Source organism: Erithacus rubecula (genome assembly GCF_903797595.1).
Source record: "Erithacus rubecula genome assembly, chromosome: 33".
NCBI lineage: Eukaryota > Metazoa > Chordata > Aves > Passeriformes > Muscicapidae > Erithacus > Erithacus rubecula.
In genome coordinates, this window is record NC_136683.1 from 1257181 (window position 1) to 1272747 (window position 15567).

A 15567-nucleotide genomic window follows, 5' to 3' on the forward strand; every position below is an offset into this window, starting at 1 on the left:
ATTGGCCCCTTTGCAGCTCAAAACAGGCTCCTGAAAAAGGCCTGTGCCAGACTCTTCAGAGCCCTTTGGCTGCACTAAAATGTGTCCCTGCACAAGCCAGCTCTTGTAAGGAATGTGCTTGTGGGAGGATGGATGGTGCAAGCAGGGAAGGGAGGGTGCAGGGGGGTGCACGGGGTCACAGGGAGTGGGGATATCACCCCATGGTGAATTTAAACCTCTGAGGAGCAAAATTAATCCCACCAGTGTTGTTTCTGGCCAGGCAGAAATTGTCCTTCCACCCTTTGAGTGTATTGGCATGGTAGTGTCACCACAGGGACTTAGAGGGATGGAGCAGTTGGTGATTCCAAAACTGGCTGGTAATAAATCCCTGCCTGGTGGGGCAATCCTGCTGCAGTGTGTGCAGATGCTGTGAACCACTCAGGAGAATCCACAGGAGTTTGAGAATCCCAGAATGGTTTGGGTGGGAAGAGATCTCATAGCTCATCCCATTCCACATTTTTCACTATCCCAGGTTGCTGCAAGCTCCATCCAGCCCAGCCTTGGACACTTCCAGGGGCAGCCACAGCTTCTCTGGGCACCTCTGCCAGGGCCTCACACCCTCACAGGGAAGAAATTCTTCCCAATGTCCACCATAACTCTTCCTTCTTTTGGTTTAAAACCATTTCCTCTGGCCTTTGCTACCCACAGGGAATGCAGATCTGGCCTTCCCAGGCTCCAGAGGAAAAGGCACTTTGTAGGTTCGTGAGAAGGAATCTTTTAATGAAACCTTAATCCCCTCCAGAGCTTTCCCTAATCTCTGGTAATGTGCTGTTCAAACCCCAATTCTAAAGGAACCACTGCCCTTTCTCACTCCCATACCTCTCCTTCCCCAAGGAATTGCACAAAGGTGCTCCTACTGATTGTTTCCTCTCATTTCACTCTAAAAAACAGAATTAATTCCATTAAAACATGATTTCTGCAGCAAGTAGTGGCAAATCCTGCTGATTGATTGGGAGAGATTTCTGCTGTCAAGAATATATTTTCACTTCATTCCTCCTCCTTTCCCTAGAGGGAATCCACAGCCTTTTCCCCCAATATCCCAGTGTAACACTTCCAACTTTGAAATCAAACCTGCAAAATGTGGAGGAGAGAAAGATGGCAGGAATCAACACCTACATTCCTTTCAATAAAGCAATTTTTTTGGTTACCAACTTCCAGAGTTTGGGCAGTTTCCTGTGGCCACAGCCTTGAATATGGAGGGGCAAATTCAAAATGACTCAAGAGAGGGTCAGTAGGGAAATATCCTGGGGTTGGGAGATCAAGGAGCAGGATAGTTTGGAAAATAAATATGTGTATTTGGAACTGCTGCAGCACCTTTGCTCAGCCACAGGATCCTTGAGCAAGGGCTGGATGATGCTCCTGAGCCTCTCTACTGAATTCTGCAGCATTTAAGGGCAGGAAATGATGATTTAGAGCATGGTTGGGCCATAGCCAGCCCTGACAGTTCCCTGTTGGAAGATCTGGCCGTTCACATTTAGGGCCATATTCATGTTTCTCTGACTTGGTTTATTTTTAATTCCACCAGCAAGCTGACACCTGCTTTCCTGTCACTGCCTGGCTGGTGCTGGCCGTGTTCACCAGAGTTTGTTGTGGGTTTTTGAGTGTTTCTTGTAGGGCTGGCTGTATCAGAGCTGACACTGCCCACGTGTCCATATACTTGTCCCTGTGTCCCTCTGCCTGTCCCCATGTCCATATCTCTGTCCCCATGTCCATATCCCTGTCCCTGTGTCCATATCCCTGTGTCCATGTCCCTCTCCCTGTGTCCATGTACCCCCATCCCCATGTTCCTCTCCCTGTCCCCATGTCCCTTCCCCCGTGTCCATGTCCATGTCCCTGTCCTCCATGTCCCTCCCCCTGTCCCCATGTCCCTGTCCATATCTCTGTCTCCATGTCCCCGTGTCCCTCCCCTGTCCCTGTGTCCATATCCCTGTCCCCATGTCCCTCTCCCTGTCCCTGTCCCCATGTTCTTGTCCCCGTCTCTGTCCCCGTGTCTCTCCCCTGTTCCTGTGTCTGTATCCCTGTCCCTGTGTCCATATCCCTGTCTCCCTGTCCCCATGTCCCTGTCCCCATGTCCCTGTCCCCGTGTCCCTCCCCTGTCCCTGTCCCCATGTCCCTGTCCCCATGTCCCTGTCCCCATGTCCCTGTCCCCGTGTCCCTCTCCCTGTCCCCATGTCCCTGTCCCCATGTCCCTGTCCCCATGTCCCTGTCCCCGTGTCCCTCTCCCTGTCCCTGTGTCCTTGTCCCTGTCCTTGTGTCCATATCCCTGTCCCCATGTCCCTGTGCCCGTGTCCCTCCCCTGTCCCTGTCCCCATGTCCCTGTCCCCGTGCCCCGCCCCCGGCGCGTTCCCGGCCCCGCCCCCGGCGCGGTCCCGACCCCGCCCTTGGCGCATGCGCACAGCCCCTGCGCAGCCTCGTGCGGCGGTGCCGGGAGCGGCGGGACAGAGCGGGACACACCGGGACCCCCTGAGACCCCCTGGGATCCCCCCGAGCCGCCGGGCCATGAGCGCCCCGGAGCCGCCGAGCCGCGGGATGCTGTTCGCCGAGACGCAGCTGAGGCGGCACGGCTGGAAACGAGGTGCGGCCGGGCGGGGGTCCCGGGCCGCGCCCCCCAACCCCCGGATCCCTCAGACTGCGATCCCCCAAACTCCCGACTCCCCCAGACTGCGATCTCCCAAACCCCCAGACTGCGATTCCCCCCCAAATCCCGGCTCCCCCCAAACTGCGACCCCTCAAACCCCCAAACTGCGACCCCCCAAACCCCCAGACTGCGATCCCCCAAACCCCCCGCTGCCCTCAGTCTGCGATCCCCCCCAAACCCCGGCTCCCTTTAGACTGCCATCCTCCAAACCCCCAGACTGCGATCCCCCCAAACCCCGGCTCCCCCCAAACTGCGATCCCCCCCAAACCCCGATTCCTTTTAGACCGCGACCCCCCAAACCCCCAGACTGCGATCCCCCCCAAACCCCGGCTCCCCTCAGACTGCGATCCCCCCCAAACTGCGATCCCCCAAACCCCAGATCCCTCAGACTGCGACCCCCCAAATCCCCAGACTGCGATCCCCCCCAGCCCCTGGCTCCCCCCAGACTACGACCCCCAACCCCCGGCTCCCCTCAGACTGCAGTCTCCCCAAGCCCCATCTCCCCCCAAGCCCCATCTCCCCCCCAATTCCCATCTCCCCGCCAAGCCCCATCTCCCCCCAAGCCCCATCTCCTCCCCAAGCCCCATCTCCTCCCCAAGCCCCATCTCCCCCCAAAGCCCCATCTCCTCCCCAAGCCCCATCTCCCCCCCAAGCCCCATCTCCCCCCAAGCCCCATCTCCCCCCAAAGCCCCGTCTCCTCCCCAAGCCCCATCTCCCCCCCAAGCCCCATCTCCCCCCCAATTCCCATCTCCCCCCAAGCCCCATCTCCCCCCCAAGCCCCATCTCCCCCCCAATTCCCATCTCCCCCCACAAAGCCCCATCTCCCCCCAAGCCCCATCTCCCCCAAAGCCCCATCTCCCCCCCAATTCCCATCTCCCCGCGGGTAGACCTGGGGACCCTGCAGCCCCCGTTAGCCCCCAGGTCCCCACCCCAGAGCCCGGCTCCCCGTCCCCCTCCCCCTCTCCAGCTCCCCCCGACCCTCGGGCTCCCGCAGCCCCGGTGCCCCCGGGCCGTGCAGCGCTGACGGTGCCGTGTGGGCAGGGCAGGGGCTGGGCCGGCGGCAGGACGGCATCGCCGAGGCCATCCGGGTGAAGGTGAAATGCGACACGGCGGGGGTGAGTGTGCGTCCCCTCCCCAGCCCTGCCCGCTGCCCCCCGCCCACCGCAGCCACCGCGGCAGCTCCTCTGCCCCCCGCAGGTGGGACACGATGCTGCCGAGCCCTTCACCTTCCACTGGTGGGACCACGTCTTCAACGAGGCAGCTGCCAACATCGCCGTGGAGGCTGGGCAGGTTGGAGGGCTGGGGGGTGGTAGGGGGCACTCCAGTTGGACAGGGATGGGGTTGAAGGCAGCCTTTGGTGGCTCCTGTACTGCCACTGTATCCCCCAGGCCCTGTCAGCAAGCAGCACCTTGCACAGGGTCTGTAATGCTGGAGAGGTGATCATTTCCAAGCCCTTTGCCTTTTCTCCCCCAGCATGGCATCTCTGTGAAGGCACTTTCAGAGCAGGGAGGCAGGATCAGCAATAAGAAGCCACGCAGGGCTGGCAGCAGTGGGAGCCTGCTGTACGGCCGCTTTGTCAAGGTAAACCTGGAGCCTGGGGGCTGCAGGGCCCCCCTGAGCCCCCTTTTCCTCATGCCCCTTTCTCACAGCCCCTGTGTCTCTGTGCTGCAGTCAGCCACGCTCACAGCCTGTGGGGAGGAGTCCATGACACTGCCCACCAGCTCTGACAGCAGTGAGGAGGAGGAGAAGCTGGACCTCTCTTCGGTCAGGAGGTGAAGCCCCATCCCTTGATGGGGTGCAGACCCTGTTCCCCCCACAGATGCTGGGGTGACAGGTCCTGTCTGTGTCCCACAGGCTGACAGATGAGGAGCTGGTGCAGGCGTGTGGGGGTCGCACAGCACACAAGTGAGTGAGCCTGGGAGAGCAGGCTGGGCTGGGGAACACTGCTGGGGAGGTGCCAGTCCTCACTGCCTGTGGTCATTGCAGGGGTGCCAGGCATGGCCTGACCATGAGTGCCAAGCTGGCACGCCTGGAAGAGCAGGAACGAGCTTTCCTGGCCACTTATCGACAGCAGGAGCCCCCAGAGAGCAGCCAGGGCAAAAAGAAGAAAAGGAAACAGTCCAGGGATGGAGCTGACCCTGAGGTGCCACTGAGCCAGGAACCAAACAGAGAACAAGAGGAGGTGTGGGAAGAAGGAAAGGTTGTGAAGAGGAAGAAAAAGAAACAGGGAAGCAGAGAAGAGGAGCTCACAGGAGAGGAAGAGGGCATGAGGAAGAAGAAGAAGAAGAAGAAGGTGGTCACAGAGCCATGTGGAGAAGAGGTATCAGGAGAGGAGGGGAAAGTCATGAAGAGGAAGAAGACAGAGCTAAGCACAGATGAGGAGGTGGTAGAAGAGGAGGAGAAGGCTGCAAAGAGGAGAAAGAAGAAAAAGAAGAAGAAGAAGCAGGAAGAAGAAGAAGACAAAGAGCCAGCTGAAACAGACATACCTCTACATGACATAGATGAGCCAAACTTGGGACACAGCCCTACAAAGAAGAGGAAGAAGAAGAATAAGAAGAGAGAACCAGAGTGAGCAAGTGACATGGCTGCCATGCATGTCACAGCTGCCAGCCCCATCTGGCTGTCAGGATCCTCATCCTGGTGCTGGTGGGGGCCATGGGGTGCTCTGAGCTTATTCCAGATGGAGTCCAGCACTGTCCCAGCTGCCTGGGGATGCTGGGCTAGGACAAGTTGGTCTGGAGCTGGATCAAGCTTTACTTTACCACCTGAACCTTCAGGGATGACCCTGGGGCAGGGACCCATTTGCAACAGGCCTGTCACAGAGAGACACAAGGACACACCCTGCAGAGTACTGAACTGAATGAATAAATCTTTATTGTAATCAGATTATCCTGAAGTGTGAGTGGTAAACAGAGCTCCTCACCACTCCTGGGCCTTCTGATCCTGCTGGCTCACACTGAAGCTGTGAGGTGCTGAGCACCCTCCTGGTAGAGGCTTGGGCAGAATTTGGCCGTGCTGTGAGTGCTGATGCCAAAGCTGCCCCCATCCCCAGCTCTAGGTGAGCTGCAGGACACAGTCTGTGCCAGGATACTCCGGCAGGTTCAGAGAGTATTTCTGCTGGAGCGCAGGGGGCACAAACCTGCCCCCCAGGAAATGGTACCTGCCCGAAAAATGCATCGCCGCCTTCTTGGGCGCCGTCAGCGAGATCAGCATGTCAGGCTGCAGGCCATCTGCCCTGCCCTTCTCCACATCCCAGCCTGCAAGGAGCCCCAGGGCCAGGCTGCAGCCAGCACTGCCCGGGCTGAGCCCCTTTTGCACCTTGTGGCAGGTGCAGCTGTGACTCACCTGAGGGGATGTCGATGCTGGCGATGGGCACGGTGATGTGCTGCAGGGTGCTGAGGATGCTGCCAAAGGGCTCCCGCACAGCTCCCTTGAAGCTGAAGCCAAAAATGGCATCCACCACCAGGCCATAGAGCTCGTCGATGAAGGCAGCCTGCAGCAGGGAGGGCAGCAGTGAAGGGAGGGCAGTCCTGGCCACAGCTCCAGGGAGAGGTGCTGCCAAGCTGGGGGATGCTCCTCACCTCAGCTGGGAACTCGGGGAGGAAGGGAATATCCATCTTCTTGCACTGGGTGGTCAAACCTTCGAAGAGGGGCTTGCTGGGCTGCTTGGGGTAATACACGGTTGGCTGGTAGCCCTGCAAGAGCAGAAGGGACCTGAACTAATCCCATTCTGGCACCAGCCAGAGGAGTGGGAGGCTGGAGCCCACAGCTACAGGGGTGCACAGAGACCCAACACCCTCGTGGGGAGCCTGTGCAAGACTCACAAACATCTTGAGGTGCCTGGCACAGACCAGCCCGTCTCCGCCGTTGTTCCCTGGCCCGCAGATCACCAGCACAGCAGGCTGGCTCGTGGTGAAGGAGCTGGGTGGGTAGGCCTGAGGGGGGAAAGAGGCACAGGGTTATGATGGGGAAGGGGCCCACACCATGGGGACAGGATTTGCAAGACCCCCCAGCTTGGGATTGGCATGTCCATGGCACTGGGACCATTCCCAGGATCACCTTGGTGGTAGCAGAGCTTGGTACACAATGCTGGGACCCTGCCTTGCCCCCCAGGGCCCCCACCACCTCCCAGCACCCACCCAGGCAGTGGCACAGCTCACCCCACGATGCCAGGACCCCCTTCTGTCCCCCAGGATCCCCACCTTGGCAATGGCAGTGGCACAGCTCAGCCCTGCCAGCTCCATCAGCTGGTCCACGCTGAACTTGTACTCATTGAAGAGCTCCTGGTCGATGGCTTGGGCCTCCTCCTGCCTGGGGTGGGAGATGGCACCGCTGGGTACCCCAAAATCCAACCAGGGGGGCTGCTATGATCCCCTCAACTTTGCATGAGGCAGGGGGAACAACACTCAGAGCTTTGTCCCATGTCCATCTGCACCCCAAATCCTGCCTGAACCCCTGCACCCTCAGCATGCCCACACCCTGTCCTGTCCAAATCCAGAGGCCACTCGCTTTGGATAAGGACTATAAAAAATAGTCTTTGAGATCTCTTTCTCCCCAATGGGTGGAAGACACGTCTGTCATCAGATGACCACGAATGTGTCCTGTCTGTTGGTAGCTGCATCCCATCCTTTCCCTCTCTCTCCTATCGCAAAAACCGAATTGTTACACGCAATAAACTGCATTACTCCTTTCTGCTGAATAAAACCTGAGTCTCTTTATCTTTTGCTCCCTGGGGTCGAACGAACCGTCACGACTCGTTGCGCCCGTGCCCCAGCCCCTCCGCCCCCCACCACCTCCCTCCGTGCCCCCGGCCCTACCCCAGGAAGCGGAGCCCGGTGGAACCGGGGACATGCATGGCTCGGCGGGGCAGACACCGGCACAGCTCCCGGTCCTGGTGCCGGTACCAGCCCCGGTCCCGGTACCAGCGCCGGTCCGGGCACCGCCCGCCCGCCCGCACCGCCGCCACCAGCAGCCCGAGCCGCAGCAGCGCCCGCGGGCTCGGCATGCAGCGGGCACGGCCCGGAACCACCCGGGACAAGCCGGGATAACCCGGGATAACTGCAGGGAGCAGGCGCGGGGCCGCCCCGGGGAGGATCCGCGCAGAATCCGCGCAGTCATTTCCTCCCCCATGTGCAAAGGGCGGCGGAAACGGAGCGGGGACAGAATTGCCAGGAAAATGAAGCCACAAACGCCAGAGGTTTGTGTCCAAAAAGGAGACTGAGGAGTCCTTTTTGCTTTATTCGAATAAAGGGAGAGGCCATGGGGCATTGCCCTGGGATATCTCAAATTTTTGGAGGACGCAGCCTCCCCTTTTTATCCTATTTTCCCATGTGTATTTCCCTCTCTCTTTCCCCATGGGCTGAGGTACTTGAGAGGCACAGACTTCCCAAACACCTGATATTCCCTTTTTATATAAAACCCTCACTTTCAATTTTTAATTCTTACAGTTTTTCCCCATTGCTTCTTTCATCTTCCGATATCCATGTATCCGCAAACCTACACTTTGTTTGTAAAAGCAAATATCTTTTCCCATTCATCCATCAGTGGTATCCATCAATCAGAGGAATCCATCCCGCTGTTTCTTTTATCTCTTTATCTCCCAGCAGATCCACAGCTGATTTGTAAAGACGAATTCCTCTCAGAATGGTGTTGGCTCATCGCCCCTCGAGAGCCGGCGGCGTTTCCCCGGTGTCCTGCTGGTCACACGAGGCTGCAGAGCAGGGACAGAGTCCCGGTGCCCGTGCCAGGTCCCCGGCGGGACCAGCAGCCGGCAGCAGCGGCGCCGGGCTCATTGCCACGGCTGCGAGGTCACGGAGGCAGCACGGGGAGCCAGGGTGTCCGGCAGGATGCGAAAGGCAATGAGCAAATTGCGGAGTCACACAGTGGTTTGGGTGGGAGGGGATCGTAAAGCCCGTCTTGTCCCACCCTCTGACATGGGCAGGGACACTTTCCACTGTGCCAGCTGCTCCAAGCCTCGTCCATCCTGGCTTTGGACACTTCCAGGGATCCAGGGACAACCTGTGCCGGGGTCTGCCCACCCTCCCAGCTAAGAATTCCTGCCCAAAATCCCTGCTAACCCTGCCCTCTGGCAGTGAGAAGCCATTGCCCCTTGTCCTGGCACTCCAGGCTCTTGTCCAAAGTCCCTCTCCAGCTCTGTTGGAGCTCCTTTAAGCCCTGGAAGGCAGGAGTGGGCAGGAAGTTCCTACCAAAGTCCTGGAAACCACCCTGCCCCATCCATAGGGTGTGGTTTTGGTGTTGGCTATCAGCTGCCAAAATCCCCAGCCCCTGTGACTTTTGGATTGGGGTGGCACAGGGGTGTCCCAAGCCCTGCTGGTGTCTCCACCTGTGAACCCTCCCATCAGAGGACACTCTGGAGACCAAACCAGTCCCTTGCCCACTGCCCCAAGGCATCACCTACCTCTCTGGAGGCCTGGTTTGGTGGTTTTGGTGCCCTGTGGAATGCAGTGTGAGCCCCTCAGGCCTGGGATCACTGCTGGAGGAGTGATGCTCTGGTTGTGTGTTGTTCTCAGGTAGCTGGAGGCTGGCATGGGGCAGCTTGGCTGAGTGCAGGGTGGTTCTTTTACTGAGAGACAAGTGAACCTCTCATGGAGTGAGCATTTCTGACAAACTCTCCCCTGTCACATTGTGACTGAACTCTCACTAGGATCCAGCTGGAATTACCCCAAACACACTCCCCCAGAATTATCTATCTGTTAAAAATATCTGGATTTTCACAGGAGAAGTGCTGCAGAGGTATTTGGGTGCCAGGGGCTGTACTGAGGTGCCTCCCCCTTGCCTGCCCACCTGTTAGCCTGGGGCTCACTGTGATACCCTGGAGCTGAGCTGGGACCATCATCATCCTCCCCAGAGGTGCCCAGGAGACTGTGTGGGATGCAGGGCTCCATTGTGAGACCACCAGCCAGGAAGCCTCCAGGAAGGAAGGACAAACAGGCAAGAGCACAGTATCAGACTGTGCCAAAGCCTCAGCTCCACCAGGAACTGCCTGGATGGCTCAATCCCACATTTAGCTCACACCCTCTCACCTGAAAACCCAGCATGAGCTCCTGGTGTTATACACAGCTCATCCTCAGCCTGGGCTTTCCTCCTGAAGGACCTGGATGAAGGAAGGCTTGTCTCCTGCATGATCTGAAAACTCATTCCAGAGGAAGGAGGGAGGGGGTGGCAGCTTTCCTACTCACAGCTCTCTCCCCTGCAGCTGTGTCCTGGCACGGGGCAGTGTGGAGCAAAACTGCAGCTGCCTGGGCCTCTGATGGGATTAACAGCCAGCAAACTCAGCCACTCAGCCACAATCCTACTGGGCTCCCAGTTCCCAGAGTGTCCCAGAGCCCTCTGATGCTCACCTGGGCTGGGGAGGGTGCCCAGCCCTGCTGGCAGGAGAGGTGGCTGAGGTGAAGTCGGTGCTGGATGGCATCTGTGAGCTTGTGCACAACCCGTTTGTGGGCAGCTCTGGGGCTGTCCTGTGGTGAGGAGAACTCATGATGGGCTGAGGTCAGTGCCCCATGAAGCCCTGAGGGTTCCCCATCATGCCTTACCTGACAGAGGGAAAGCAGAATCAGGGCATCCTGATAGTGCCTGATGGCTCTGTGGGGGTCTCCCAGGTGGAAACACGCTGCACCCAGACCCTCACACGCCTGCCACTGGCCCTGCAAGTCCCCTGGGAGGCAAAGGGAGGCATCAGTCCCAGCACTGCTGGGTTGGGTTGATGTGGCCAGAAATGTGAATTGTCACCATCTGTTCAACCAGCTGGGGCAGTGACCCTGATCTCCTGGCACATATTATCTGTTAATGGGCCAGCTTTAAACCAGCTGGGCAATCATCTTTACCTTTCCCATGACCCACCCTTCATCCAGGAGGTATCACCTGTTAATGGGCCATTGTTAAAAACTGGATGTGGCAGCAATTCTTATCACTGTGGGAGATATCTCCTGTTAATGGGCCATTGTTTAAAACTGGGTGTGGCAGTGATCTTTATCTCCTGGCACATATTATCTGCTAATGGGCCAGCTTTAAACCAGCTGGGGCAATCATCTTTATCTTTCCACAGCCCATCCTCCCTCCAGGAGATATCTCCTGTTCATAGCCAGTGAGTCCCAGTGCATGACTGATAAAATTCCATCATCCCACTGGGAAATGCTCCAGCCAGGGGAGGAGCCAAGCCTTTCCTACCCAGAGAAAAACTGAGATTTTGGACACCAAGGGACCTTGTTTCCACTGGATTCCAGAGGAAAACCAGACCTTTCCACATCATCCCTGGACCTTCAGAGGAAAACTGCACCTTCTCCAGGAGCACTGCTCCAGCTGAACCACATCTGCCACTGCAGGAGGATGCAGCCACCATTGAATGGCACTGCTGCCATCACCCTGACTGACTGACGGGTGTCAGCTTGGATTCTGACTCTGGCAGTGTTTGGGATTGTTCTTTGGAATACTGTATTTCTATTTTAATTTATCTAGTAAAGAACTGTTATTCCTAATTCCCATATCTTTGCCTGAGAGCCCCTTAATTTAAAAGTTATAATAATTAGGAGGGACGGGGTTTGCATTCTTCATTTCAAAGAGAAGCTTCTGCCTTTAGTGGCAGACACCTGTCCTGCAAACCAGGACAACTGCTCAGAGATTCCTGGTGGGCAGCACTGCCCATCTTGAGCCCACTTGGGTGCTACAGACTCCCCAAAAGCTGCTATGCCTCTCCTCACCCGAGTCCTGGAAGGCTTGCAGGGCGTGCAGGTAGCTCTCAGCAGCAGCCCCGTGATTCCCCAGCTGGCTGCAGGCATAGGCCAGGTTCCCAAAGCACTGCCCCTGAGCTCTCCTATTCCCCAGAGCACCTGGAATTGGCAACACACCGTTCCACACCGAGCCGTGGCACTCAGTGCGAGTGCCACAGCGGCGTGAGTTACCGTGCAGCGCTGCCGCCCGCCGGTGCCAGCCCAGCGCCGAGCCAAAACTGCGCAGCCCGTTGTGGGCAGCGCCCAAATTCTGCAGCAGCGCAGCCTCCCGGCGCTGCTCCCCGGCACACAGCCCGAGCGCCCGCTGGAAGCTCTCGGCAGCCAGGGAGAAGATGTGAAGCTGGGAGTAGCCCAGGCCGATGTCGTTGTAGAGTTTCCCTGGGGGCAGAGAGGAAAAGCAGCGGTGGGAGCTGCAAAAGGAGGGGTGGGAGCTGCAGAGAAGAAATGCAGCGGTGGGAGCTGCAAGGAGGAAAAGCAGCGGTCGGAGCTGCAAAAGGAGGGGTGGGAGTTGCAGAGAAGAAAGGCAGAGGTGGGAGCTGCAGGGACGAAAAGCAGCGGTGGGAGCTGCAGAGAGGAGAAGCAGTGGGAGCTGCAGGGAGGAGAAGCAGCGGTGGGAGCTGTAGGGAGAAAAAGCAGCGGTGGGAGCTGCAGAGAAGAAAAACAGCGGTGGGAGCTGCAAAACAGGGGTGGGAGCTGCAGGGAGGAGAAGCAGCGGTGGGAGATGCAGGGAAGGGAAGCAGCGGTGGGAGCTGCAGGGAGGAGAAGTGGTGGGAGCTGCAGAGAAGAAATGCAGCGGTGGGAGCTGCAGAAGCAGCGGTGGGAGCTGCAGGGAGGAGAAGCAGCGGTGGGAGCTGCAAAACAGGGGTGGGAGATGCAGGGAGGAAAAGCAGCGGTGGGAGATGCAGGGAGGAAAAGCAGCAGTGGGAGCTGTAGAGAAGAAAAGCAGCGGTGGGAACTGCAGAAGCAGCGGTGGGAGCTGCAAAACAGGGCTGGGAGCTGCAGGGAGGAAAAGCAGCGGTGGGAGCTGCAAAAAGAGGGGTGGGAGCTGCAGGAGGAAAAGCAGCGGTGGGAGCTGCAGGGAGGAGAAGAAGCGGTGGGAGCTGAAAAACAGGGGTGGGAGCTGCAGGGAAGAAATGCAGCGGTGGGAGCTGCAAAACAGGGGTGGGAGCTGCAGGGAGGAGAAGCAGCGGTGGGAGCTGCAGAGGAGAAATGCAGCGGTGGGAGCTGCACTCAGAGCGAAGGGGCAGCGTTACCTCGCAGCGCCGGGTCGGGGATGGTGTCGCAGAGCTGGCGGCACCGGGCCAGCACCCCGGCGATCTCGGTGGCCCCGAAGCTCCGGCTCTGCAGCATGGAGCCGCTGGCCCTGCTCAGAGCCACGGCCGCAGCCCCGGGGCTCTCGGTGGCCGCGAAGCTCTGCGCCGCGTCCAGGAAGCAGCGCGCAGCCCGGGCCGGCTCCTGCATGCCCAGGTAGCAGCAGCCCATCTGCACACAGGTCCCTGCTCGGCCATCAGCGTGCCCAGAACACTGCAGAGCCTTTGGGAAATCCTGGAGCCCTTCGTGTGCCGCCCCGATGCTGAAATAAAGGCTCCCCGAGCGGTCCCTGCTCTCCACCTCCGAGAGCTGGGACTGGAGGAGGAACTCTAAGCCCTTTTTGGGCTTGCCAGTCTCCACGTAGGCAGCCCCCAGGTTGAAGGCACAAGCCCTGTGGAGCTGGGGGCTGGCCGTGTCCCTGGAGAGGAGCAGAGCCTTCCTGAAGCAGCCCAGTGCCTCCCGCCCCGCGCCCAGAGCCAGCGCCCGGTGCCCGGCCCGTGTCAGCCCCTCGATGGCCTCCACCCGCCTTGCCTCGTCCCCTCCCTCCCTCCCTTCCCCGGACTTCGCCTTCTCCTTTTTCTTCCTGCTCTTCTTGCAGCTGGTGGGGGCTGCAGGGGTGGTGGGCTGCACTCCCAGGTCAGCAGCCTCTTCTGAATCCATGGGGAAAGAGGTCACTGGGGGAGGAGGAGGGACAGCACAGCGTGGAGTGGGATGGTGCTGGGGTGCTTTTTTGGGAGGCAGAATAACCAGTTGCACACACTTACTGTTTGTTCTTCAGGTGCAAAGAGCAGGGAGCAGAGAGACAGGGCACCCCCGGCACATCTTTCCTGTAAGGATGGACGGTGTCTGCCTGGAAAATTCCTGGAAAATTGCCTGGAGCAGGTCACAGTCCCTAGTGATGGACGCCAGCACCTAGTGCTGGAGCACGGCCGGGTTCTGAGGGACAGGAAGGTGGCAGGCGGGGACACAGGCTGGGACAAAGCTGTTCCTGGGAAAGCACATCCCACAATGGCCCCGCTGGCTCCAGTTTCATCCCTGTGGTGTGCAGTGCCATGGCAACTCAGTGCAGAGGGATGGATGGATGGGAAAAGCGTGTGATGGACAGGACAGCCGTGCAATGGATGGCACAACCAGCTCCTGGCTGTCCCAACAGCTGGTGACAGGTGCTGGGGGCTTGTTCCATGCAGGGGCATGTCAGAGCTGCTGATGGATGGTGGTCAGGACAAGCTCAGGTGCTCCCTGTATTCTGGTATTGAAGTTTGCAGTTTGGGTGTGGGTGAAAAGGGCTCAGCTGGGAGCTGCCAGTCAAAGCTCAAAGCAGGCACAGAGGAGTGAGATAACAAAGGGGGTAAAGCAAGAGTGAGGGGTGCAGGGACAAGAGCAAGTGTGAGAGAGGGTGTCTGAGAGTGTAAGAGCAAGAGAGTGGCCTCCTTTTACAAAGTCTTAAAACTCCTTCTAATTTGAATATTCCACTCACTGACCAATCTAGTACAAGATACAAATTCTCTAACATTTACATACAACCCATAGGAATCTCTACATTACCATGTTTTACTTTCTTATCTCTCCCCAGGAGCCCCCCCCTCACCCGGTGGGTGCCCAGCCCCTGCACCTCAAAACTCCCCCTGCAACCCGAGTCCCCTCGCTGTCCTGGTGTGTGTCACCTCCTGGCACACAGGAGTCCCCTCGCTGTCCCGGTGTGTCCCCCCTCCCCGAGCTCCCCAGTGTGTGTCCCACGCTCTCCCCCCGGTACTGCCGCTCCCCGTTGTCCCAAGAACCCGGTGTGTCCCACTGTCCTGGCGTGTCCCAGTGTGTCCTGCCATCCTGGTGTGTCCTGGTTTGTCCCACTGTCCCGGGGTGTCCCAGGATCCCGGTGTGTCCCACTGTCCTGATGTGTCCCAGTGTAGTGTGTCCCGGTGTGTCCTGGTATGTCCCGGTCTGTCATGGTATGTCCTGGTATGTCCCCATGTATCCAGGTATCCTGGTGTGTCCTGATGTGTCCCTGTATGTCCCCATGTATCCCGGTATCCTGGTGTTTCCCGGTATTTGCCAGTAGATCCCAATATCCTGGTGTGTCCTGGTGTATTCCGGTGTGTCCCAGTGTATCCCGGTCTATGTTTCGGTGCGTCCCAGTCTATCCCGCTCTGTCCTGGTGTATCCAGTGTTTCAGTGTATCCCGGTGTGTCTCGGTGTGTCCCAGTATATCCCATTGTGTCCTGGTGTGTCCCGGTCTATCCCAGTGTGTCCCAGTGTGTCCGGTATATCCTGGTCTATCCCGGTCTGTCCCGCCCTGTCCCGGTCTATCCCGGTGTGTCCCAGTGTGTCCTGGTCTATCCCGGTCTGTCCCGCCCTGTCCCGCCCTATCCTGGTCCATCCCGGTGTGTCCCAGTGTCTCCCGGTATATCCTGGTCTATCCCGGTCTGTCCCGCTCTATCCCGGTGTGTCCCGGTATATCCCGGTATAGCCCGGTCTGTCCCGCCCTATCCCGGTGTACCCCGGTGTGTCCCGGTCTATCCCGGTATGTGTTTCAGTGTATCCCGGTGTGTTCCACTCTGTCCCGGTCTATCCCGATCTATCCCGGTGTGTCCCAGTGTGTCCCGGTATATCCTGGCCTATCCTGCTCTATCCCGGTGTGTCCTGCTCTATCCCGGTGTGTCCCGGTCTATCCCGATCTATCCCTTTCTATCCCGGTGTGTCCCAGTGTCTCCCGGTGTATCCCGCTCTGTCCCGGTCTATCCCGATCTATCCCGGTGTGTCCCGGTGTGTCCCGCCCTATCCTGATCTATCCCAGTCTATCCTGGTGTGTCCCGGTATGTGTTTCAGTGTATCCCG

General features: G+C 58.5%; 3 protein-coding genes across 3 annotated transcripts; 1 reads left to right on the plus strand and 2 right to left on the minus strand.

The window, feature by feature from the left end:
- Positions 1 to 2437: 2437 nt before the first annotated feature.
- On the plus strand, positions 2438 to 5562 carry GPATCH4 (G-patch domain containing 4). The gene is made up of 7 exons (XM_079329484.1): positions 2438 to 2614; positions 3719 to 3792; positions 3875 to 3967; positions 4151 to 4258; positions 4349 to 4449; positions 4532 to 4582; positions 4664 to 5562. The coding sequence occupies exons 1-7, from the start codon at positions 2539 to 2541 to the stop codon at positions 5247 to 5249; spliced, it is 1089 nt and encodes a 362-aa protein (XP_079185610.1). The 5' UTR covers positions 2438 to 2538; the 3' UTR covers positions 5250 to 5562.
- Positions 5563 to 5590: 28 nt separating this feature from the next.
- Positions 5591 to 7735, minus strand: NAXE (NAD(P)HX epimerase). The gene is made up of 6 exons (XM_079329515.1): positions 7495 to 7735; positions 6880 to 6988; positions 6502 to 6612; positions 6259 to 6372; positions 6023 to 6170; positions 5591 to 5934 (listed from the first exon to the last, which is right to left on the minus strand). The coding sequence occupies exons 1-6, from the start codon at positions 7680 to 7682 to the stop codon at positions 5732 to 5734; spliced, it is 873 nt and encodes a 290-aa protein (XP_079185641.1). The 5' UTR covers positions 7683 to 7735; the 3' UTR covers positions 5591 to 5731.
- A 633-nt stretch (positions 7736 to 8368) lies between these two features.
- Positions 8369 to 13395, minus strand: TTC24 (tetratricopeptide repeat domain 24; the record flags this gene model as incomplete). Its single annotated transcript, XM_079329504.1, is given in 11 exon segments — positions 8369 to 8477; positions 9096 to 9260; positions 9482 to 9602; position 9605; positions 9713 to 9782; positions 9877 to 9944; positions 10039 to 10155; positions 10231 to 10352; positions 11395 to 11523; positions 11596 to 11802; positions 12678 to 13395. Coding segments are annotated over 11 exon segments (1818 nt in total). The 3' UTR covers positions 8369 to 8377.
- Positions 13396 to 15567: the final 2172 nt, after the last annotated feature.